Raw genomic sequence first — 27856 nt, 5'->3', positions numbered from 1 at the left:
TGCTCATGACATGCAGGACGCGGGATAAAGCGCGCTGATTTAAAAACGTACACTTAAAAACTGATGTCTCAAGAGACTAGTGATGGGCATTCCGGCTCTTTTGGCTCCCAAACGGCTGTTTAAAAAAAAATAACGTTTTGTATTTTTTTAAGTCAAACAGTTTGCGATAATTTGACTAATAATGGTGTTAAAACAATTCTAATTAAGTTATTAAATGAAATCATTCCTTACCTTTACCACAATGTATTTAAAAATGCATTGGTTTGTTAATAAAAAGAATGCTATTAAACATTTGCATTTAAAGTATAAATTTTTAATGCATACAAACAAAGTGCATATGTAACAATTCAAAACAAATACAACCTGAACAACATAAGTTGGCTCCGCCCTCCTTCACGCACCATTGGTTCATTGTTTGACACAGTGTTTGATTGACAGGAGCAACAGGTGAGGCTCTTAGTCTGAGCAGACAGTCAGAACAAATGTGTGTGCGCTTGAGCATTTAGGCCTATATTTTAAAAATGTGTTAATTCTATTCATTTAAATCTTAATCTTAAATCTGATTATTCATATCATAATTTTTTCTATATTTTTCTAAATAGATTCGGCTCTTCTGATAAGCGAGCCGGCTCCCAACCTTCACCTACAAGAGCCGATTTAGAGCCAACTCGTTCGCGAATGACCCATCACTAAATAGAGACCATATTACAGAAAAGCCGGCATTATGAATAGAGCCTCAACTTAACTCAGCGTGCTGCCTTATGTTGGACCTGCAATTTTAATCTTGAAATATCTGCTTGTCTTGGTGTTTAATGAAGGCACTGCTTGATGAAACTATATTATTTTTCACTGTGCGGAGCGAAGAAAGTGCTTCACTTAGTTTGAAGCTCTCGATGCTGCGGCAATGATTGACTCGTCTTGAGTGACAGTCTGTGACAGCACACGTAAAAGTCCCATTCAATAATCTCTCAATAAATTACGCTTGAATTCAAATTAAACTCCGTAATGTAACGACAGGAACATCGCCCGTTATAAAGAAGTAAAAGTAAAGAAAATGTAATTCTAAATTTACTTGATTGAGAGTTAAAAAGTACCCACTTTAAGTACCCACCCTACTCTAAAAGTACATTATTTCCCAAAAAGTTACTCAAGTAAATATAAATGAGTAAATGTAGCCTCCTCTGAGTTTACAACTGTGTTTGCTAACTGTTTAGCCTACACAGAGAACATGCACATAAACACATTCACATATTTAGATCCAGATTTTCACATCTATAGCTGCTAAAATGTGACATCTTTGTTTATATGAGTCCTAAATGTACTTACAGAGAGAATGTAAATATGAATGAGCGTATCAGAGGCGTCCTAGGCTATTATTATGGGGAAAACTACAATTCCCACAATGCATCTAGAACCCCGACCGGAAGTGAAATATAGAGCGTCCATGCGGTACTGTTCTGAACAATACATGCACGTAAAGGGCGAGAAACTTTTTTATTATCATAAAAATTGGAAGCACGATACTGACTGATTACTATATTAATGCACCGCGGTATTTACATGTACTTAAAGAATACAGCAGTATTAGTAGTACTAAAGTAGTAGTACTTTTTGTGAATGCCTAAAGCTTCATCTGCGGGACTTTTAACACTTGAAATGTGGTTATTAATGTATAAAACACACACGAACTCACCCCTCATTATTCTAGAAACATGTCTAAAGATGTTTGGATGTTTGTTTATTTTATAGAAATATAAAATAGTTTTATAGAGTTCATTAAGACATTGTAAATTTCTCTTCTATTAATCTCCTTGTCAGAGCAGCTATAAAATACTCAGGGCTTTATTACTTTCACACCAGCAAGAGCTCTGACGTGCCAAAAGCATAGAAAATACAACACAATCAAGCTTGTTTGCGTGTGAAAAGACATTTAAAAGCAGATTTAGCTCCGGTTCGACCACCCAAAGTGATTAACTCTACAGAATACTTGATTTAACCCTTTCACAAATTACTGTTGTTGTACCAAGATGGTAGTTTCATACATACCTCTGTAAAATTCCTGTACAGCTGCTCAATAACCGAAAAATATATTTCTGGCCCTCATACAAGAGATCAAGGGCATAGATTTGGCTTAAACATTGGGGAATTACCCTCTAGAACCTACACCCCATAACATATTATTTATGATCGTTTACTCCTTGTATGATATGAAAATTACCGCATACAGTAATTCAATCAAACAATAACATCAATACACTCAAAGAATATTTAAGCCTATTTGTAAGATGCGCATTTCAATATCATAAAAAAAGTAGTTGAGTATTCTTGAACAAAATCATTGAATGATTCATATAAGAACGCGTTTGATTCTCGTATAAACAAGGGGTCATATATGTGCACGTGCCGGGAAAATAGGGGCAAATAAGGTTGCCTGAGATTACAAAAATTAGCGTCCGAGACCCTCAATCCGCGCATCTTATCACGTGACTCATTGTGCATGACACCGCGGAGACTCATGCTACTCTCCACGATCCACACACAACTCACCACACGCCCCATTGAGAGCGAGAACCACTAATCACCACCACGAGGAGGTTACCCCATGTGACTCTACCCACCCTAGCAACTGGGCCAGTTTGGTTGCTATGGAGACCTGGCTGGAGTCACTCACCACATGCCCCATTGAGAGAACCACTAATCACCACCACGAGGAGGTTACCCCATGTGACTCTACCCTCCTTAGCAACCGGGCCAATTTGGTTGCCAAGGAGACCTGGCTGGAGTCACTCAGCACGACCTGGATTCAAACTCACGACTCCAGGGGTGATAGTCAGCGCCAACTCTCGCTGAGATACCCAGAGCCCCAAAATCAATAGTTTATTTATCGTTCTCAGATTTTGGTAGGTTTTACGATTAATCGGTGCCGATAGTTGCTTTTTGGAACTGTCGTATCGGCAAAATCCACCATTGGCCGACCTCTAGCTGGTAGTATTGTTCACCTTTGTCTTTCATAATGAAATACAATTTCATAATACATGTTTTTTTTTTGGCATCAGTGCTCGTGTGACGCCCTTCTCCGATATCCCCGACGCCTCAGTACTCTCACGCGGGTCGCGGCAGTTTCTCCGATGTGTACGAGCCCACTGAAGACTCGTTTCTGCTCATAGATGCTCTGGAGAAAGATGCCGACAGATTGAAACACAGAGGGTGAGATGTGATGTATATGTTCTTCACTTGTCGTATTGCCTGCCTGATTTACAGGATTAATGTTTGATGTTTTCAGGCCATCGTTGTGGATCTAGAGTCGGCTTTCCTGGCTTCTGTTGTTAGGTCAAAAGCGTTATATCTATGAGTAATATGACTATATTTCAGGGGTGTAACGGTTCAGAAATTCTCATGTTTTGGTTTGTGTCATGGTTCTGTTGCCATGGTGTTTGTACAGGAACCCTGTTCTTTTTTTTCTTCTCCCCAATTCGCCTCAATCCGGGTGTCGGACGAATCTCAGTTGCCTCCACGTCTGAGACTGGCAATCCACGCATCTTATCATGTGACTTGTTGAGTGCGTTACCGTGGAGACTTAGCGCGTGGAGGCTTCACGCTATTTTCCGCGGCATCCACGCACAACTCACCACACGCCCCACCGAGAGCGAGAACCACATTATAGCGACCACGAGAAGGTTACCGCATGTGACTCTACCCTCCCTAGCAACCAGGCCAATTTGGTTGCTGTGGAGACCTGGCTCGCAACTCCAGTGGTGATAGACAGCGTCTTTACTCGCTGAGCGTCCCAGGCCCCAGGAACCCTGTTCTTAATATTTGTCTCAAAGCAGGAGGGTGGTTGGGGCATTGAGGCGGCGTGGGCCGGTGGACGAGGTAGTCAGGTGATGGAGAGATTCTATCCCATGAAGTGTGCAGTCTTTCCTTGATGTTAAAATAGTTTCTCGTATCTCAGTATAATGTTCAGAGTCAACTTCTGACTCAACCAGTGCTGTGAGTTTATGGGTGTGACTACTTTTTTTTTGTTTTTTTTATAAATAGCATAAACTGCTTGGACTTTTCTGCAGTTCCACTTGGTGTTGTTAGTGGCTCATAAATGGCACACTTCAGATTTAAAACCAAGTTTGAATATCTTGTTTTTGTCCCGTCTCTCTTAGGAGAATCTGGCCTCAAAGATGTGTGTGTGTGTGTGTGTGTGTGTGTGTCGTCAGGCTGGACGTTCAGTTAACACGACACAACAGCACACAAACACTGTGAATCACATGACATTCACCATGTGATTAGCGTTCCTTCTCATCTAAGCAACTGCACATGTTCCCAGATCAGTAAAAACTGATTTCCTTAAAAAAAGTCACATGACATGAAGTCTCTTGAAACATCTGTAATTGAAGAAAACGACAGCTTTTGTTTTCCATAAAGTCAGGCATCATGACTGAACAGAATTCGTACTGAAGCGCACAAGTTAGTAACTCCTGAAAAGAGGTTTTGGGGAGGATCACTAGTTTACAGGCTTCTTAGCGGCCACACACACAGGACATATTGGCGTTCCTTTTGTGTGTTTTTTTTTATGTCTTGATGTATTTTCAGCGTGTTCAGTCAGTTTAACATTGTTACATTTTTGATACTCTGTGATGTGGATCAAAGTCTGTGAGCATTTCTTTATTTATAATTGGTAGCACCTATAAAGATGCCAAAGAAAAAATATATAAATACTGATCCAAACATCATGTGCAGCCTGAAACTGAACTTTGGATCAGATTTTAGGAGTGAACGCACTTAAAAGCATAGAGAGCTATAGGATGCTTCCTTGCTCCCTATTTAGTGCATGACTTAACCTCCAGTGTGCTGTCTGTCTGCACTGGTCTCAGAACAGTTTGAAATGCTCCTTATTATCATCAGAACTCCATATAAAGCCTCCGAAAGACACATTTATTCTCAATGTGATCCTATATTTACTGTATATTAATACATTTATTAATGTTAATGAATAGAACCGTATTGTAGTGATAAAATTAAATTTAACAAAATGTTTATAAAAATGAAGCAAAATGACCCACAGATGTGTTAATGTTCAGTTATTTAAAATAACAAAAATGTTTTTTTTTTTCTTTTGTGGGAATTGTCCCAAAATCCACGTATGTGGACATCATGTTTATCAGCGCGCTGATGCACGAAGCATTAATGCTTTTTTTAAAGTGGCACATCAAATGAAACAAGAGACTCTAATCTTTCCAACCAAACCAGTTTCAGTTTAAAAGCTTCAAGAGGTTTCTTACCAGAGGCACATTTGTCGGCTCTGCACCTGTAGGAGCGCTTCAAGGAAATGGGTCACGTGACTTGGTGCACCAGAAGTTTAACCCTTAAATAACAGTCTAGAGGTTTGTAAACAGTTCAGTCGGTTTGAATGAATTTGAATCACGGCGTTGCGTACAGCAAACACATGTGAACGTGGGGCCGCACAAGGTGAATTCCTGCAAGCAGGATAAACGTTTCCACGAGCATTAATATGAAATTAACCATCTGTTCAATTCCAGCGCAAGAATACAACCTGTGAAATGTCCAGAACGATGGAAATAAGACAAATACTCATGCTAATCATAGACCAGTGCAAGTTTAATGCCAAAAGCAAATGTTTATATTGTAATCTTCTGTTACATGCAAATCCATCACCGATCGAGCAGAGATTCGATACACTTGTCAATCAGTTTTTATAACACTGTTCAGCATTTAAACCAGGAAATGAAGTGTCCAAGTAACAGTAAAACCAACCGTTTATAAAGGAATGTTACGAAGAGCTTTTAAAAAGCAATGGAATGCTTTATGGAATGTTGAAATATTATTTGGAATGTTTGATGTGATTTTATGATCACATAAACAGCTGAAATGAAGGACTTTAAAGCCGTTTGCGTGTGCGTTCAGAAGTGTCATTATCGTAACGTCAAAACATCATCTATCCCCGAATGGACTGACTCCACATGATCCGACCGTCATCTCTCATCTTTACGGATCCGCTGGCGACAAGTTCTAACGCGGCGGGGAAGGCGCGGTGCTCCGCCTCTCGAATGCGCTCCGATAGGCCATCTTCGGTGTCATTCACCAGGATAGGAACCGCCTCCTGTACAATGATGGCTCCGGCGTCCACTTCCTCCTGTTGATTCAGAGAACACTTTAGACAGCCAGACAACAGTATTCACACTAAACATGTTTAGTGTTCACAGTTATGTCCATTAACCCTCCCGTGCCATTCACTCATTTTTGACCAAATACATTTTCCTCATTTAATAAAAATGGTTTCCTTTATCTGAGCAGTTCAAGACTTGGTGACTTTCTTCATTTACCATCTGAACATACAAAAAAAACTAAACCTGGGCTTGATTAAAAAAAAAGCTTTGATATTCACGGTCAAAATTGAATGACCATTGAAAATGAGAAAGACCAAAAACATTTTTTAAATCAGCTACAATGTAGAAAAAAAGCAGACAGAAATTACAGGGTGAGACTTTAAAAGATTCTCAGTGCAAAACACACAAACACACACAAACACACACAAATACAAAAATGAACTGGTGAGACTATAACACAGAGCTTTTGTATTTTAAATTTGTCAAAAATAAATAAAACAATGCTAAACACACTCAGAAATGAAGGGGTGAGATGATAACACTCACAATCCAGAAAACACACACACACTCACACTGCAGAATACAAACACACACACACATCACACACACTGCAGAACACAAACACACACACACACACACACACACACTGCAGAACACAAACACACACACACACACACACACACTCACACACTGCAGAACACAAACACACACACACTCACAATGCAGAACACACACACACACACACACACTGCAGAACACACACACACACACACACACACTCACACACACACACACACTCACACTGCAGAACACAAACACACACACACACACACACTGCAGAACACACACACACACACACACACACACACACTGCAGAACACAAACACACACACACTCACACACACACACTGCAGAACACACACACACACACACACACACACACACACTGCAGAACACACACACACACACACACACACACACACACACACTGCAGAACACACACACACACACACACACACACACACACACACACACACACACACACACTGCAGAATACAAACACACACACACACACACTCACACACACTGCAGAACACACACACACACACACACTCACTCACACACACTCTCACACAGCATCAATAAGTGGAACTCTACAGCCATCTTTTGGTCATTGTTGGCAATAAAAGTCATCTGTTGTTTTCCAGCTGATGACAGCAATCTGACACACACACACACACACTGCAGAAAACACACACACTCACACACACACACACACACACATTTGTAACATTGTCTTTGAGTTATTAAATCTTTATGTTTGAAATAAATGATTGGTATAAAAATGTTTATTCTGTGTTTGTAACATCATGGTCAGGTTTGACTGAAATATAAATTCAAATGCAGATCTTGAGATAAAATATAAATTAGGTTAAAACGAGTCTGTGTGTGTCTCCAGTTACTGTCTGTTATTAATATCATCAGATGTCATCAAATCTGCTCCAACTCATGTTTCAACGTATAGAAGTGAATGTTCAGAATTAGTAACAATAACAATCTGTTCTTCTTGGGTACATCTCAAGAACATGATGTTGTCACCCCAAAATAAAAAGAAAGGATGTTTATTGTCATAAATGACAACATAAATTTCTTATTTGCCAACATAAATAAATAGATTTAGAAATAGAGTTTGTCCATAATTGTGGCATCACTTATTTTAGTTTTAGACAGATTTAAATAATGTTTTTCATCTTACCGCCACAAAGTGTACAGTGCAGCCAGTTACTCGAACTCCCGCCTGCAGCGCCTGTTTCTGAGCGTTTACACCTTTAAACGACGGCAGCAGTGACGGGTGAATATTCAACATCTTTCCTGTTTAACACATCAACAAAAACAACATCAAACTACAAACTACATTACACTACATTACACTACATTACACTACATTACACGGGCCGTTCCTATAATGCAATACACATCATAGGTGTCTTAATACAGGGGGTTTAAAAGTGGGTCCGGGGACCCCAAGTGGGCCATAAGGGGGTGCACAAACTTTTGTTTTTTACAATATGTATTTTTAGGGCTGTTAGCCGAAGTTTAACACAATAAAAATAACACATTTACTGTATCTGATATTATTATAACCGTTACATTCGGCATTCAACAGACTGTTTGTATATTAAGAATAACGACCATTATTATTTTTTTAACCTTCCGAGACTCGAGCGTGACTGCGGTGTGCATTTCACATTCCCCTTTTCGATTTGTAACTATTAGCACCTAATAAACAAGTTAAAAATAATCTAGAGAAAATATTTTTCCCCCAAAAATGTATGTTCTCATATGTGGACAGCGGGACTAAGTTGTGAATTTTTTTAAATAATACTAAACTATAGAAAGACACATTTTTTTTTTTCAGTAAAATGGTTATTGTGTTGATTATTCATGTTTTTGAGACTTAACATCATAAATTAACATAATTCAGATTGAAAGTAACGTCCGGCATCATCCAATCACTGTCAATCATGTTCAAATAAAATGATCCATTATAAATGTTGAATCTATGAACTGATGATCATTGAGTGTCCAAACAACATCTGCAGCCTGAAACTGAACTTATGATCCGATTTTAGGAGTGAACGCACTTAACTGCATAGAGAGCTATAGGATACTCCCTTGCTCCCTATTTAGTGAACGACGACTTAACTGCATAGAGAGCTATAGGATGCTCCCTTGCTCCCTATTTAGTGCATGACTTAACTGAATAGAGTGCTATAGGATGCTCCCTTGCTCCCTATTTAGTGAACGCACTTAACTGTATAGAGAGCTATAGGATGCTCCCTTGCTCCCTATTTAGTGCATGACTTAACCTCTAGTGTGCTGTCTGTCTGCACTGGTCTCAGAAAAGTTATAGGAGAGCTATAGGATGCTCCCTTGCTCCCTATTTAGTGCATGACTTAACCTGCAGTGTGCTGTCTGTCTGCACTGGTCTCAGAACAGTTTGAAATGCACCTTATTTCATCATAACTGCATATAAAGCCTCTGAAAGACTCATTTATACTTTTATTCTCAATGTGATATACAGTAAATATAGGAATGCGTTTATTAATGTTAATGATCAGAACCGTATTTTACAGTGAAAACTATTTATATAAAAATTAAGCTCAATGACCCACAGATGTGTTCATTTTGAAAGTTATTAAAAATAATGAACATGTTTTAATTTTTTTAACGTTTGTGGGAATTATGTCCCAAAATCCACGTATGTGGACATCATGTTTATCAGCGCGCTGACACGCGAAAAATGTATGCATTTTTCAAAGCGGCATATCAAATGAAACTAGAGACTCTCCTCTTTACAACCATTAAAAATAACCTTAGAGGTTTCTTACCAGAGGCACTTTTGTTGGCTCTGCGCCCATAATGTTGTTGTATCATGTGACTCGGTGCACCAGATGTTAACCCTTAGATGACACTCTAGAGTCTTGTGAGCAGTATTCAGTCGCTTTTCTTGGTAATACTGATTTAATAAGTAATCAATTCACATCCTCGGTATCACTTTCCATCCTGTTAGTTGGTGTTACTCTGCTGAAAGCGTTTACACTCACCGTTCCATTTCCTGACGAAGGGTCCAGTGAGGATTCTCATGAATCCAGCCAAACACACGAGTTCCACCCCGAACTCCTCCAGAACCTTATCTATAGTGCCGTCAAACTCCGCTCTGCTACCGTAAAGCTTATGATCCACAAGCTGACACACAAAACCACTCACTTGAGATTTTAAAACACAATTAACGGTCAACTTTTGAATGTTTTGCTTTATGCTGGTTGTGTCATGCCTTCTAAGGATGTCACAATATGCTTTGCCATTTATATAAAGTGAAAAGTGTTTTTCAGACAAACCCGTGTCTGAATGCCCGCCATGGAAGCTCTCTTCAGTCCCAGCACGCCCGGTCTGTTTGATATGACCACCACAATCTCAGCAGAGCTCGAGGGTTTCTTTGCCTGATCCATCAAAGCTTGAAGATTCGTTCCTGTCAAACACAAAACAATCAACGATGCAATTATTTCAATACGACTATATTCATATAAGACTATATTATTGGGTTTATAAACACACACCAGTTCCAGAGATGAGCACAGCTACTTTGGTCCTCTTGCGTGTGGCATTCTCCCCATGAGCTGCTCCGTTCTGCAGGGCGCTGGTGTCGGGCGAACGGCCGGGACTGTCCTTTAAACTCGCCTCCAGGTTTCGAATGACCACAGCCTCTGCTCCTGTGCACACATATAAACATGCATTGAACACAATGTCATATGCGCGCCAATCAATTAAGCACATTTCCCCCAAATATGACTGTAATGTGCAAAAAACTAAAAACATCTCATTTTGAGTTGCAATACGAGCTTGTCATGTTTTGTCAGATTCACTCTTATATAAAGCATCAGTGAATTCAAAGCATGTGCGTGTCTCACCAGCTTGTTTGTGAGCGATTGATCCGACGATCCAGGCTTCCTCATGCGCCTGCAGAAGCCTCAAAACCCTCTGAGCGTCCCGTTTACTGACCACCAGAACGGCCCCTAGACCGCAGTTAAACGTGCGTTTCATCTCCTCCTCTGACAGACACCCCTCATGCTGAAGCCACGAGAACACGGGAGGAATACGCCAACGGGACGCGTCTGAAACACAAATCCTCAACGCTTACAAATTAGACATCTCTAAAGTGACACGGCACATCAAGATCGCACACGGACACAAGATCTAGTCAACCAAGATGTCTACACTGCGTTATAATGAGGAATACACCTTTTGGCGAATGGATTTTCGTAACTTGAGAAAAACCTTTTTAGAAATTAATAATAGTCGATTAATCGCTGATATTTTCTGCCGATATTTGGCCATTTTCTATTTTTATATTTCAACTAAGTCGTCCACACTGTATTATAATCCAACACTTTTTGATCAATACATTTTCATGACTGTTAAATTGTTTGCGATTATGAAAAAGGGATTTTTTTAAATTAGCGATAAACCGATATATTGTCCATGCCGATTAATCGGCCAATATTTGTCAATTTTTTATTGATTTCAACTTAACGGTCTACATTACTCTATTATGGGGAACACAACAACTTTTGACCAATACATTTCCATGACTTTCAGTTGTTTGTGATTATGGAATACAAAATGATATAGCCAATTAATCTGCAATATTTTCGGATGATATTTGGCCATTTTATATTTTTGTGTTTCAACTAAGATGTCTACGATGCATTCTAATCCAACACTTTATGACCAATACATTTATGATTTTTTTGTTGTTTGTGATTATGAGATACACATTTTTAGAAATTAGTAATAGCCGATTAATCGGCCGATATTTGGCCATTTTCTGTTTTTATATTTCAACTAAGTCGTCCACACTGCATTATAATCAACACTTTTTGATCAATGTATTTTCCATCCATCCATCCATCCATCTTCAACCGCTTATCCGAAGTCGGGTCGCGGGCAATGTATTTTCATGACTGTTAAATTGTTTGTGATTATGGAAAAGGGATTTTTAAAAATTAGCGATAAACTGATATATTGTCCAGGCCGATTAATCTGCCGATAATTATTTTTTTTTACTACTTAATGGTCTACAATAATCTATTATGGGGAACACAACATCTTTTGACCAATTAATTTCCATGACATATTCAGTTGTTTGTGATTATGGGATACACATTTTTAGAAATTAATAATAGTCGATTAATCGCTGATATTTTCTGCCGGTATTTGGCCATTTTCTATTTTTATATTTCAACTAAGCCGTCCACACTGTATTATAATCCAACACTTTTTGACCAATGAATTTATAACTTTTCAGTAGATTGTGATTATGAGGTACAAATATTAGAAATGAATAATAGTCCATTAATTGGCTGACAATTGACAATTATTTATTGATTTTAACTTAACGGTCTACATTACTCTTATGGGGAACACAACACCTACTGACCAATCAATATCCATGACATATTCAGTTGTTTGTGATTATGGGATACACATTTTTAGAAATGAATAATAGTCAATTAATCGGCCGATATTTGTCCATTTTTAGATTATTAGGCATTGCGCAATAACGGCATCAGACTGGTCGATTAAGTAAGGAAAAGTATGTACTGTAATGGACTGTATCAGTCATTAAAAGGCAAGAACTTAAAGACTAGTCACAGATTTATAGTCGAGATGATGTTCAGCTTCTGCTGCTCACCCAGTTCCACAGACAGTTCTGCTGGGAGAACTCGAGGAATATTCTCCACAAGTCCGCCGCCCGTGATGTGAGCGTAGGCCTTCATTACTCCACTGCGGAGGATTGGTTGAAGCGAACGACTGTAGATCTTTGTTGGTGTGAGGAGAACCTCACCTACGAACACAAGAGTAAGGTGGCAATGTCATCGATCATCAAACGATTTTGTTTGCAGTGGAGCATACAAATGTTTTGACTGTGAGCAATAAGATATCTAACTCCCCCCCCCCCCTCACACTGACGTACCGATATTCTGTCCTGGTTGTCCGAATGGAGCAGGCGAGTTGTACTGCAGTCCGGTTCTCTCCAGGACTTTGCGCACCAAACTGAAACCGTTACTGTGAACTCCAGAAGAGGCGACACCGATGAGCAGATCTCCCTCCACGATGTCATTCAGTCGGGGCAGAATGGCTCCTCGCTCGACGGCCCCTACACAGAACCCCGCCAGATCATACTCGCCGGCACCGTACACACCCGGCATCTCTGCCGTTTCACCACCTCAATAAACACACACAAGACGCGTTTACTTCCGTCACTTAAATATACATTATAAGAATGAGATCCATACATGCCAAGATAAAACTACTATTTATAACTCACCTAATAAAGCACATCCAGCCATTTTACAAGCTTCCGCGACCCCGCCAATGACAGCAGACGCAACTCCAACGTCCAGATGTCCACAGGAGTAGTAGTCGAGGAAGAAGAGCGGTTCTGCACCCTGAGCTAGAACATCATTCACACACATGGCCACCAGATCCTGACCCAATGAGCCGTGGATGTTACACGCCTGAGCGATCTGCAGCCATCAAAGACACACGAGACATTATCGAATCATGATGTTCCTACAAGAGGTCGGCCGATAGTGGATTTTGCCGAAAGTGATAATACAAGGCCGATGACGATTATTCAACCTATAGTTTTTAAAATCGATTTATAGAATGTCTTAATCTGTCCTCAATGTGACGGGCACCGACAGATGCTACAAGAGTCACAGATGTAGTTTATTGTGCAACCACAATCCCAATAATAACCAGAAAAGGTTTTCATTAATATTTGGTTCATGGGACTTTTAACTATAAACAAGCCCGAAACACACCAGGGACTCTTATTTTGAAATGACGGATACTTTGCTCATTAACAATGCTCTAGAGTAACTATAGGAATAAAAAAAATAAAAAAATATCGGCACCGTTTAATCGGCAGAATACCGATATATGGGCCAACCTCTAGTTCCTACATAATTAATGCAGAAATGTAGTACAATATATCAAGCAGAATGCACTACAAAAGCCCTTTAAAATAAAAAATACAAAAGATGTAACAGCCGAAACTATCATTAACCATCAATGCTTTTTTCAAAGGTGCTGCAGTTCATAATAACAGTTAACATTAACATTTTAATTGTCGTCTTGCTGAACTTGTCCTTTGATTGTACCTTGAGTTTGGTGCCCACTCCATCAGTTCCAGACACCAGGATGGGGTCAATAAAACCAGCTGCTTTCAGGTCAAAGAGTCCCGCGAACCCGCCGAGCTCCGCGTTACACCCTGAAGCAGAGATGAAAACGACAGATAGAGAGATCTGATCCGGCGCGTCATCTTCTCTTGGCAACGGGACATATTTACGATCGAGCGCTGAGCATACAATGCCGTTCTTAGTATGAATTCTACAAAGCTTGAAATTAAATGTACAGACGCACTACAATGATAACATTAGAAAATGACGCCTATTTTGGGATGTTACATTTGTGATTCTCATTATTCTCAATGATGATTCTGTTTACTGTAAAACCATATTTCTTCTGTATTAAAATAAGAAAACAATGTAATGCAATTAAACACACACACACACACACACACACACACAGTATATGTGTGTGTAATAAATATATATATATATATATATATATGCTTTTAAAAATGTTTTATGTTATTCTTTGAATTACAATAAGAAAACACTGTAATGCAATTATGTATATATAACACACATGCACATAAATAAATATATATGTACATATACACAGTATATCACACATACATATTGCACATATATTCAGGCATATATATTTATTATATTATATATATATATATATATATATATATATATATATATATATATATATATATATATATATACACACGCACATGTCTGTGTATATATAGTTTATTTATATATGTGTGTAATTATTTATATTTTTTTAACACACACACATAAATAAATAGTATAGACATATACACACACACACGTATGTGTGTATATATATATATATATATATATATATAATTATTATTTTTAAATACACACAATAAATAGTATATATACACACACACACACACACACACGTATGTGTGTTTTATATATATATATATATATATATATATATATATATATATATATATATATAGTTTTTTATTACACACAAATGTGTGTATATACAGTGTGTGTATATAGTGTATACACTATTTAATTATGTGTGTGTATATATTTAATTAAAAAATATATATATATATTACACACACACACGTGTCTGTATATATACACTGTTTATTAATATATATCTTTTTTATTAAATATACACACACACACACACAAATAAATAGTATATACACACACACACACACACACACACTATTTATTTGTGTGTGTGTATTTAATAAAAAATATATATATATATTTCTTTATGCGAAATATCATTTCTTGGTCTGACATGTGGCTGCAGGAGCGTTTGAGAAACCAGTATGGCACATAAACCAGTCACGAACAACTGGACAAATGTTTCCGAGGGTGAGAAAGATTGTCATTTTAAAAACAATAAATAACAATCAATCAAAAACGATTCAATCACGAGTGACGGGATATTTTGGCTTGATTTGAACTGGTGTTTTATAATGTGAAGCTGTTTTTGCACTGATGCATTGAAGGATTTATGAATAATCTGAGCTTTTGGTTCAAGTCCAAAAAAAGTTTCAAATATACTGTTTGTTTGTGAAGGATTTAGTTCACTGGATTATCCAAACATACGGATTCCCATTTCATATAGTCTCAGTAAGTGTGTTGTGTGCGCACCTGCTCGTGATGTAGCCTTCGCCAGCGGTTTGAGAATGTCCACCAGTCTGTTTCCTGCGGCGATGTCCACACCACTGTCTTTATAAGTCAGTCCTCTGATGGACAGACACAAGCGTCACATCCTCGTTTAACCTCTTTAAAGGACATTTGCTGTGAATGTCTCTTAGAGGATGCACTTGGTGTCATTTTTTACTACCCTCATGTAGTTCCAAACCTTTCTTTCTGTTAGGCAGCGTGTTCACTTCAGTCACCATTCACTTTTCATTGCTTGGTCCATACACTTAAAGTGAATGGTGACTGAGATGAACATCCGTCCTAACAGACGGAAGTAATTCATACAGGTTTGGAACCACATGAGGGCGAGTAAATGATGACAGAATTTTCATTTATGGCTGAACTGAATTAGTTGAAGTTAACGGTCTCTAAACACACACCTGGAGCGAGTGAGGTGAGCAATGGCGCGGTGGCCGATGTCACGGCGGTAAACAGCATCGGGGAAGCTGATCGCAGCCACGCCTTCGTTAGCGATGTGTAACGCGCTCTCCAGGGTCGGTCGAACCGCCGTGACCGTCAAAACGCGGCCACCGTTAGTAATAACCCCGCCCCCTTCCTTCAGGGCAGTGCCCGCGTGAAACACCTGGATGCCCATCTCTGATACCCGAGACAATCCTGATAATATAACAAACATATGACAAATATATTGAGCTCATTTATGGAGTACAATACAGCAAATATTTATTTAACAAAACCAATTTTATTAATAACCTATTCTGATAATCATACCGGCGATGTCCAGGCCCTTCTTATATGATCCTGGATATCCTCCGCTGGCCATGACGACAGTGACGGCAGCTGCGTCTGCTAGCCACTCCACTGGAGTAGAGCGTAGTGTGCACTGCAGAGTGCACTTCAACACCTCATACAGATCGGACTTCAACAACAGCATCAGAACCTGAGAGACAAACATCCACAGTCACACATGAACCACCTACAAACATCAGCAGCAGGTGAACATGCAAAGGAAACCATTTTTATTACATCGTGAAAATTGACTTCGGTCAAAAAGGACCGAACATTATAGGAAGGTTAACATATGGCCAAAAAATACAATTAAAACAATACGCACTAAAAATATTAAGGCGAGAAGTTTGCATTCCTGCAATGAAAGCGGTTATTTTGCTCTGTTATCTGGTTTCTGATCACATCATTTCACAATAATGTCATGTGTGATATTGCCTGAAGACATGCCAACAAACACACTCATGAGTGACTGATGTTCCTCAGAGATAAAACATGTGTCAACAGATAAACTATAATAACTCTTATGTTTGTGTGCTGTGCGAGAGAGGCGTTTTAACAAACCTTACCTGACACTCAGGGTCGCCAAACCGACAGTTGAACTCCAGGACTTTCGGTCCCTGTTTAGTTAACATCAGTCCTGCGTACAACACACCTGAGACAGGAACTTTGCTTACATGATCATATTAAAGAGAACCAGCATTATTACAATACATAAATACAGTTTGTATGTTTGTGTGACCCAAGTCATATTGGTAGCACGATATTAAATTACTCATAGTGATACACATCATATTTCTGGAGAATCAACGTAAAAATAAAATGTACAAAAATTATATAACAAATCCATCAAGACTTTATTTTACTTTTTATTTAAAAATGAACGGAGCTACACCTCATTTAATTTTTTTTTATTTTAAAGCAAAACATTTTCAAAAAGTTAAAGCTAGTCGTTAAAGTTAAAAGTTAGTTGTTAAAGTTTAGTTGAAAAAAGTTTGCCGTTGAAGTGAAAAGGTTAAAGTTAGTTGTTAGTTAAATTTAAAGACGTAAAAGTTAAAGTTGTTAAAATTCAAAAAGTAATTGTTAAAAGTTGTTAAAATTCAAAATTAGTTGTTACAATTCTAAAAAGTAATTGTTAAAAGTTGTTAAAATTCAAAAAGTAGTTGTTAAAAGTTGTTAAAATTCAAAATTAGTTGTTAAAAGTTGTTAAAATTCAAAAAGTAATTGTTAAAAGTTGTTAAAATTCAAAAAGTAGTTGTTAAAATTCAAAAAAAGTTAGTTGTTAAAAGCTAAAGTTGTTAGTTAAAAAATAGTTGTTAAAGTGAAAAAGTAAAAAAGTTGGTTGGTAAAGTTATTAGTTAAACAAAAAATCTTTTTTTAGGTAAATGTAATGTTGTTAAAAGTCACTAGTAAAAAAGTGTTGAAGTTTTAACATTTTAAAAGTTAGTTGCTAGTTAAAACTAAAGTAAATTTGTTTAAATTGAAGTTAAAAAAGTTGTTAAAGTGAAAAAGTTAGTTAAGTTGTTAGTTAAATTTAAAGTTGTTAATTAAAAGTGTCAAAGTTTTTAAGGTAAAATTTGTTCAAGTTAAAAAAAGTTTAAGTTCTTAGTTAAAAGTTTTCAAGATATATCAAAATCTGTTCGCAATTTAGCATATTCGATGTCTTGGCATAATGTTGTCTAAATGTGGTGACAGTCTCATGAATCGCCTAGGAGGAGTATTTACAAATTTGGAGACTGCGATATTCAAAAAATTCAAAATGGCCAACTTCCTTTTGAGGTGAGCCAATAACTATAATTATTAAAGTTATCCAGCTTACTGAGAACTATACATGTACCAATATTGGTGACTGTAGGTGAAAATAGGGTGCTACAGAGAACATCATACACGCACATTTTAAAGGGGGCGCTACAGAGCCCATGCGTGAACATTTGCCCAGACCTAATGGCCGACGACTCTGATGCGGGTGCAAAGTTTCATGAAATTTTAAGCATGACATGTGCCCCAAAAACACCCAAATATAGGAAGGAATAATAACAATTAATGCGTTGCTGTGGCAACAATATTTAAGATATCAAATATTCCTTTACAAGTTTACATCAGCAGCATCTTGACATTATTCTAAAGAATTTTAAGCAATTCATGTAAACACAAGAGTGCTATTTCAAAGTCTGTTAAAAGTGCCATACTTCCTGCTGCCAGTTGCTGGCGCTATGATCGTGACCCATAATAGCTGCATCCATGTGATTAACCCAAATATACAGCTACATTTTCATCAAAATCACACAATGCACACAGAAGATATAAGGCACTTCTTGTTTCCCATTTTTCACCATAAATGTATTGTTTTGCCATGGCAACACTGTTCAAAATATCATCTACATAGCATCTACAATGAAATCCCTAGGAGGAGTATTTAAAATTCCAGAGCATGCATTTTTTCAAACAATCTTAAATGTCTGACTTCCTGTTGGGCGGAGCTTATTACTGTCAGCATGAAAGTTGTCCAGCTTGATGAGATCTATTGGTGTACAAAATTGAGGGATGGTAGCTCAAAAGGGATGTGCTACAGAGCCCCCCGAACATGCCCATCTTCTTGTTGGCGCTACAGAGCCTCCCTGAAACTTTGCACAGCCCTAATGACCGACAACTCTTATATCTGTGCAAACTATCAAGAGTTTTTACACATGTTACTACGAACCCCAAAAGTAATAGGGCCTCCACACTTTCAGTGCTTGGGCCCTAATAATATGTTAATTTTGCTCATATAAAATAGGCAAGAGTACTGCAGGTGAAATAGTTAATAAAACTGGCTGTTCAATTATTTAAGGTGACTTTTACATGAATAACCGGCCTGAAATGGAAAAACTCACCAACATATGGTGTTCCCTCATCTCTCATTCCATCCACAGTCTTCTGAAGAACAGATTTCTTGATCTCTTCCAACATTTCATCATGAACCTTTAAACGGACACATAATTCACGTTACCAGTGCGGTCACTCCGGGATCGCTGTAGGATATCAGGACTTACGGTGTATAATAACAAATTAAAAATAAAGTTATACGGGTTTGGAACGACATGAGGGTGTGTAAATGATGTGATTTTTGCATGGACTCTCTCTCTTTACTGTGTATTTTCATGGTGAAGCAGGCGTGTTGTTAAAGCACCTGTGGTGTTGGGCAGTACGCTCCCATCCCGCCGGTGTTTGGTCCTTGATCTCCATCCATCAGACGCTTGTGATCTTGTGCTGGAGGCATCGGCGCGACCGTGAAGCCGTCACTGAAACACAGACACTACAGCAGAGAGAAGATGGTTAATGTTTGGGAATAAAGATGCATTAAGTGAAAACATTTTTACCTATTAACCTGACTTACCTCACCATTTCATTAACAGATCAAATAATTTAATCGTAATAATGATGTAGCTTTCTTTTTTAGGACTATTTTGTCACGTGACTTCCTGCATGCTGGTTACACCACACTGATGGACAAAAGCTTTTCAAATAAACTAAAATTGCTTCACTGCTCGTTTCCTAAAATAATAATAAAAGATATGTCAAACTACTTAGACAAACTAATACAAAAAATATTAATAAAAATATTATAAACATGTTTTATTATTAATTTTAATACAAATAAATAGACAATTTTCTAAATATTTAGATTCTATTTACTACAACCTGTTCTTTCACTCAATGTCTTTACTTATAGTTTATATTATATATATATATATATATATATATATATATATTATAATTCTGTTTCATTTAAAATGTTGACTTTAAAATGGGAGCTTGTGGAAAAACATTTTATTGGCAAAAATGAATGTGGTTGTTGCACATTTGGCTTTTTCTTATTTTTTTAAACAATATAGAATAAATAAAAACATTTTATTTTTTTATATATATATTAATCAATTTGAAAATATTACCAAATTAAATGCACATTTGACAAAAAAAACCTTTTGAAATATTAAAAAGCACCAAAACATTTAAAAATAAAATAAAATTTTGTATAATTTTTTTTATTAAATATGAATCAGCCCTGCGATGGATTGGCGACCTGTCCAGGGTGTCCCCCGCCTTTCGCCCAATGTTAGCTGGGATAGGCTCCAGCCCCCCGCGACCCTGTACACAGGATAAGCGGTTGACGATGGATGGATGGATGGATGAAATATGAATCAATTATAGCTTATATTTTTATTGCTACCAGTTTTTTTACTCATGCATATATAATTTATTTTTAATTTAACCCTTGTATGACCTTTATTTGGTTTTTTCGATCATTTTGGCTGTTAACGCAAATGGCATACATTTTGCCAAAGGTGTGTATTTTTGGGGGAATTTGATATTTCAACCTCAGTTCCTGTAATACATCTATAACACACTGTGTACAGGAAATAGTCACACTCGGGACCTTCAGGACAAAAATGTCCTCATTAAAACTGTAATATTTGATCCCAGTGTCATTAAAGCATAAAATCATGAATTCTATGATATTATATATATATATATTCATTCTGGAGCCCCGCTTCAAAATTAACATTGTTTAATATTTTCCACCAGATGGCGCCATTTTTCTCATGTTTAGCCTGTGGAGCAAATACAAGCTTTTCCCCTATTCACTGTTTACTGTATTATAGAGTCCTGCAGGACAACTGAATACATGATGCAGCTGTGTGTGTGTGTGTGTGTGTGTGTGTGTGTGTGTGTGTGCGCGCGCATGTGTAAAAAATCAACAGTGGCATTATATAAACAAACTGGCATTTAAATGGTTAAAATCCTGAAAATGAATGAATATTTGGTAGTTATAATCAGGACTGATGTTAGTTAAAAAAAATCAAGTCAGTGAAAGTGCAAAATAATATTAATATATAATATTATTATGCCAGTTTTGTGACACAGACATTTTTGTCCTCTAAGGACCTCCGAGTAGATTTTTATATTGACACACAAGGATTAAAATGTTGACCTTAAATGGTACATTTGACAAATACATCTTTAAAATGATTAATATATTTTCTTAATGTTTTAAATAAATTCAAATATGAATATAACATTTACAGAATTTTACCTTGTATTTTACTGTAACCTGTTCTTTTACTTGTGTTTCTACTCGCCTTCTTTATATTCTTAATTTTTAATTAAAAGTTTACCTTAAATGGTATATTTGACCAATAACACTTGTGTGTTATAAACTATAAATACTCACAGATACTTCCTCTCCTTCAAGTAGTTCTTCCACCACCACAGTCTCACCAGCAGAACCAAACGTCTTATCCTGAAATATTAATACACAATTACAGCAACAAATGCACCAATTACAGGTAACACAGAAATGTCCCGTGTTATCACAATTTACTCTTTTAATCAATAAAGAACATACTGTATTTAGTGTAAATGTCAGTGAGTAGACACTGATGGCAGAGAGCTCCTAACCTTCATCATGTCCAGAACCGCCTGACAAGCCTCGTCTTTATCCTGAGCGACGACAACACCTTTACCTGCGGCCAGACCACTCGCTTTCACCACCAGAGCTGGAAAATCAGACCTGAACAAACACAATCACATGCATCTCACCTGTAATGAACAGATGCCTTGGAGCAGACACTTTATCCAACGCAACTTACAAATGGAGGAAATGCAATTGATCATACACGGACCAATAATATGACTGCATCTTTAAACAGACTGTATTAATTTGGTTAATCAGGTTCACTTCTGATGTTGAAGTGCATCTCTGCTGACCTCTAGTGGAATCAGTTCAGTTCTGAGGTCAACAGTTTACTGAATCATCACATCAAACAAGATCTGAAGATATTACAATCTACTTTAATTACCTTTATTAATATGAATGCTTCAACAGATAAACTGTATACACATCAGAGTATAGTGTGTGGCCCTCAGTGTATGTTGTAGACATTTACCCTCGAATGTATCTGCAGGCATCGTGTGGATCAGTGAAGGAGCTCCAGCGAGACGTCGGAATACCGTGACGATCCATGAAAGACTTGGAGAAACTCTTGCTGGCCTCCAGCTGTGCAGCCTTTGCCGACGGGCCAAAACACGCCACGCCCGCTGCTATCAGGTCATCTACTATACCTATAAGAGTTACTCAGGTTTATTCATAATAACCAATTGTCACCCGCAATGCATGTGAAATAGCACATCTGGAAGGTGTCAAGTTCTACTTTAAGCAACATATTTAAGTACAAAGATCTGATAAATATCGGATAAGAATCTCATGTGTAGGGCTGGGTATCTATTTCGACTTTTTAGGCACCAACCGAATTGCCTCTAAACAATCGAGTATCAAAAAATGTCTTGTAATTCGGAACCAAATTTAGATACCTAAGGGGTTAATCTCGTCAATGTCAGTGATAAGTATGTAGCATGCTAGATGTGCCCAAATCTAAAAGTGCCGGTGATTGGCTGCATTTAGGTATCAAGGAAAAACACTTGTTTACGGCGGTTACGCCCAGAGATGCAGCTCACACGTGAGGCTGTAGTGTGTATGCATATCAAACCCCATACATGTGAAAGATGTGGAAAAGATCAAAAGTGTGGCTACATTTCACCAAGCTCGATGCCAACAGTGCGCAATGTAATATTTATGACAGGATAATTGCTGCCAAGACCGGCAACACAACAAATCTGACGAAGCACTTGACAGTGCACGGAATAAACTTAGAGCAGAATGTTGCTCCGTCTTCGACTGCAAGAAGACCGAGCCGGTGCAGTCATCCTCTCAGCGTCCTCCTGCCACAGAGCTTCCTCCAACATGCCCACCACATGAGTCATCCTCCAACACGCCCGCCTCACGAGTCCTCCTCCAACATGCCCGCCTCACGAGTCCTCCTCCAACATGCCCGCCACACGAGTCATCCTCCAACATGCCCGCCACACGAGTCATCCTCCAACATGCCCGCCACACGAGTCATCCTCCAACATGCCCGCCACACGAGTCATCCTCCAACATGCCCGCCACACGAGTCATCCTCCAACATGCCCGCCACACGAGTCATCCTCCAACATGCCCACCACACCAGTCCTCCTCCAACATGCCCACCTCACGAGTCCTCATTCAACATGCCAACCACACGAGTCCTCCTCCAACATGCCCGCCTCACGAGTCCTCCTCCAACATGCCCACCACACGAGTTCTCCTCCAAAACTACTGATGAATGCAGTGGCACTATGACTGGGACACCAACCGGTAGGTTAACATTTAGCAAACAAACCAACAAACAAATTTGGACAACTTGTAGAGGTACATCCTTGTGTACATGCTAAATTAACGTTTCTGTGCGCGGTGACATAGTCCTATAAACTGGGACCTACGTAACCTTAGATATTGTTTGGATGTATGGCTATAGATAGCTAGCTAAACCGATGCTAAAATGCTTTAAGGTTGACAGTAACTGATCAAATTTAGCTCACATTAAACTAGTTATCTTGTTAAACCATATTTATCCTTAGGGTCGGCTGAATTAACAGTTTAGCTTTCTTGTTTTGTTTTTTCCTCTTCACATAAATTTTATCGCCTCTGCCCCTACCGACCCTGGCATGAGGAGACCAGAAGGCTCAGGAGTCTTTGAGTCTGGAAAAAAGTCAACAAACTGAGGTAATGCTTGTAATCTCGTTAATACGGATTTCATAAAATTGGTATCGAAAAAGTATAGCTTACGAACCAGTATCGAAGTTTATTGAACGATACCCAGCCCTACTCATGTGTCATCCTATGCATTTAAGCATGGGCCGTCTTCAGAAGGTGTCTTAACTTGAGTGAATTCCTAAACTTAGTGAACTGCCTCATGGTCTATAGTCTAGACAGGCAGCATCCGAACTGAAATGAAACCTCATGTTTGTGTTTTATCAATCAGTGTGATCAACAGATGATGTTGCTTACCTGCAGCTAATGGCACTTCTGGACCAACAACCACAAGCCCCACGTTATGATCTTTACAGTATTGAGCTAAAATAGAGTGATTGCTCACCGACACCGCTGAGAGACAAATAAAGACAGCACAAGAGATCAAATATTACAAACAGAATTATTATATAATTATATTATTTAGCAAATTATAATAGTGGCAATAAATACTTCTTGTGACTAAGTGGGTACAATCATCAGCCAATACCGAAAATCTCAAACTGGCCGACATATAATGGATCGATTAGTATTGTTAACCAGATTCAAAGCATGTTAGCACTCTTACCAGAGTTAGAGATCTTCCCACAGTTGGCGGTGCCCGCGTTACCGGGCGCCACGAAGACTTGCTGAACATGAGGTGACTGTGCCAACTTCCAAGCCAGCGCATGCTCTCGTCCTCCACTGCCAATCACCAACACCCGCTCTGCCATGATGCCTTGCAAACACAAACGATTATCTGTAACATTACACATGTAAACAAACATGTGACAGACTTTGTGTTACAATGATTGTCTCACGGGTAAGAACAACATATACATGAGTTTGAATCCAGGGTGTGCGGAGTGATTCTAGCCAGGTCTCCTTAACAACCAAATTGGCCCGGTTGCTAGGAAGGGTAGAGTCACATGGGGTAACCTCCTCGTGGTCACTATAATGTGGTTCTCGCTCTCGGTGGGGCGTGTGGTGAGTTGTGCGTGGATGCCGCGGAGAATAGCGTGAAGCCTCCACAAGCGCTACGTCTCCACGGTAACACGCTCAACAAGTCACGTGATAAGATGTGCGGATTGACGTTTTCAGACGCGGAAGCAACTGAGATTCGTCCTCCACCACCCGGATTGAGGCGAGTTACTACACCACCACGAGGACTCAAGAGCGCATTGGGGATTCCAGATTACAGTTACAAATTTAAAATGTTACACTAGTAATTAGATTACAGTAACTACTAACTTTGTAATACACCCAACACTGTTTAAAGCTAGCCTATTTTTAAATTTGATAATTAACAGCTATAACTGTTCAGATTTAGCATTTATTTCAATGCATTTAAGTGTTTGACGTATAGATGACGCTGCATTAAGATGGTTGGAAACATAAATGCACTGCTAATGCAAAACAATTTATAAATAAATAAATAATAAAAAATACTTCTGGCACCTTAATAAAAGACAAAGTCTATTTTAACACTGCTTAGCATGCTAAATTAATTCTATATATTATTTCTCCTAAAGCGGCATTTTAATTGCATGAAACGTTTGACCTATAGGATGCATTCATGCATTAATTATCTAATCTACTTGCACTGACCTTTCAGGATTGCTGTGAGACCTTTAATTACACAAATAGCATACACACATACTCTACCAAATATATATATATATATATATATATATATGGCGGTACAATGGTGGCAATATATGTTCCTGTATGAGTACAATATTCTTTCCTTGGTAAATAAAATAATACAATGTATTAAGGTACATTTTGTTGGTGTTCAAACACATAAAAAACATCAAATAACTTAAAAAGCAAGTCTGATAATCAGTTGGATTTGTCTCGAGATGAACTTTGGCTCACGAGTCCTCAGAAAAGAGTCTATTGATAACTGATTACTAATCAATTAAACACACTCAACACACATGATGACAACTAATTTACTCTAAATCACGAGACTCACGAGTTCGGGGCAAAGTACCCATTTATTTACACCATCTAAACATATATACATACTGTTTATGCTAGTATATGTCTTATATATATATATATATATATATAAAATTGTTAATATGTAGACGTGTTGAAACGCCTAAAGTTGCATGATCTTTGCATAAAGTTAAAAATAAAGTTTTGCTCTTTGACCAGACACTCAATATTTAATGCAAACAGTTTTAACTTAGAAGGAATAACGTGTCAAATGCAACATGCATATTAAAGTTATTGCTCACCTCTTTCTGTCTGTGATGAAGATGTGTTGGTCGGGTCTTGAGTGTGTGACGGACAGACCAGTAGCGTGCAGAAACCACGTGGAGGAAATAAAAATAAAAACAGTTGGAATGAAACCGCTCTGAAGTGGGCGGAGCTTACCGCCCCGAAAGTTTTTATATTAATTGTATTTTTTATAACAGTACAGGGGATATACAGCCGTACAGCATAAAATAAACAAGTGAATATTTATATAAAAAAATAATGCAAATATTAAACAAAATAAATAAGGCTGCCCGGAAGTTGTCTCTAATTGTCCGGTCCGATGTCTTTAATATTTTTCCTATTTAATATCTTTACACTGTATTTTAATTTCTATGTCTATTAAAGTTGGTCAGTGTAGTTATTATATCACCGAGGAATCAACGGAGAAAAACTTTCTAGTCATGTGGTACCTGTTACCTTTCTCATCGATGGTCTCAATGGACCAATGACAGTCGTTTGCGGTTACTCCATAAGTTTTTTTTTTTTTTTTATAATATATATATAATTTATAGAGTTTGCATGCGCGTCCTTTTTTACCTCATGAAACATCCATCAAAATTAAAATATTTAAATTATTATGCTTTCTAGTTTGCAAAGATTTCCAATAAGACAAAAAACGCGCTGAAATGTGAATACGGCTCAATGGAGGATTCGGCTGTCTGACCATTAAGCGCCCCCTGCAGGAATATATAGTTATTGCAATCAATGCAGATTTCATCACATTCATGTTTATATTATGCGGGTTTATTGTTAATTGAGAATGGAAATATATGCGTTCTATATGAAATACGCTTTCTATTTGTATTGTCTGTAAATAGCTACAATAATGGAAGGTAGTAAATATGAAACTATGACATACTCTCTTGCAGTAAACATTTTTTTTTAGTTAAGTAAAATAATTTTCATGACAAACATATTTTGCACCAAATACTAATTAATTAATTATTCTAATTAAAATCTGATTATTGTGAACATTTTCACAGTGTACATTAAATACAAAGGCAGCACAACAAATACTACAAAGATTCATAAATAATACATAATATAAACAATATACATACCATTAATTTCATTTACAATATACACATCCTATGTGGGGCGGTACGGTGGTGCAGCGGTTAGCACTGTCGCCTCCCACCATCCAAAAGACATGCAGGCTAGGTTAATTGGTGTCTCCAAAAAAAATTGCCCTAGGTGTGGATGAGGTGAGTGTGAGTGTATGTCTGTCTATGTGTGGCCCTGCGATGGACTGGCGACCTGTCCAGGGTGTCCCCCGCCTTTCGCCCAATGTTAGCTGGGATAGGCTCCAGCCCCCCGCGACCCTGTACACAGGATAAGCGGTTGACGATGGATGGATGGATGGACATCCTATGTGTAAGCACTGTTACTGGTATGTGAAGGGGTCATTGGTATATCATAGTCTTAAAGGCACAGACACAGCAAAAAAACAGCCAGAAAGAGGATAGAAAATGATTAAATTAAATAAAATTAAATAAATAAAACTAAATTAAAATGATTGTTTTTAGTGCAAGAATCATTTATTATTATAAGTTGATCTCAGCTTTTTTCTTTCATGTCCACTTTTGGACTTTATATTGTGTTCCTTTAGTGGACATACAGTTTTACACAAGTACCATGATGCGTGCAATTTTGAATGCACCCACATCCAGACGGCTGGCCAT

At 38.0% G+C, this 27856-nt stretch overlaps 1 protein-coding gene across 2 annotated transcripts; it reads right to left on the bottom strand.

Moving 5' to 3' along the window:
- Window positions 1-5593: 5593 nt before the first annotated feature.
- On the bottom strand, window positions 5594-26221 carry LOC127643629 (trifunctional purine biosynthetic protein adenosine-3-like). 2 transcript variants are annotated; one of them, XM_052126420.1, is made up of 22 exons: window positions 26153-26221; window positions 24496-24645; window positions 24186-24281; window positions 22204-22378; window positions 21716-21827; window positions 21489-21557; window positions 19446-19571; window positions 19150-19237; window positions 16846-16931; window positions 16262-16430; window positions 15913-16147; window positions 15479-15573; window positions 13850-13959; window positions 13012-13210; window positions 12658-12909; window positions 12376-12528; window positions 10592-10795; window positions 10241-10393; window positions 10022-10152; window positions 9728-9869; window positions 7876-7991; window positions 5594-6145 (listed from the first exon to the last, which is right to left on the bottom strand). In XM_052126420.1, exons 2-22 carry the CDS (start codon window positions 24638-24640, stop codon window positions 5948-5950), a joined length of 3054 nt encoding a protein of 1017 aa, XP_051982380.1. In that variant the 5' UTR covers window positions 24641-24645; window positions 26153-26221; the 3' UTR covers window positions 5594-5947. The 2 variants fall into 2 exon arrangements, with proteins under 2 accessions (XP_051982380.1, XP_051982381.1); XM_052126421.1 differs by having other exon boundaries at window positions 24496-24666; window positions 26153-26210.
- Between the last annotated feature and the right edge of the window lie 1635 nt (window positions 26222-27856).

The sequence above is a fragment of the Xyrauchen texanus genome, chromosome 5 (genome assembly GCF_025860055.1).
Source record: "Xyrauchen texanus isolate HMW12.3.18 chromosome 5, RBS_HiC_50CHRs, whole genome shotgun sequence".
Classification (NCBI taxonomy): domain Eukaryota; kingdom Metazoa; phylum Chordata; class Actinopteri; order Cypriniformes; family Catostomidae; genus Xyrauchen; species Xyrauchen texanus.
This window is presented reverse-complemented; position numbering and strand designations above follow the sequence as displayed.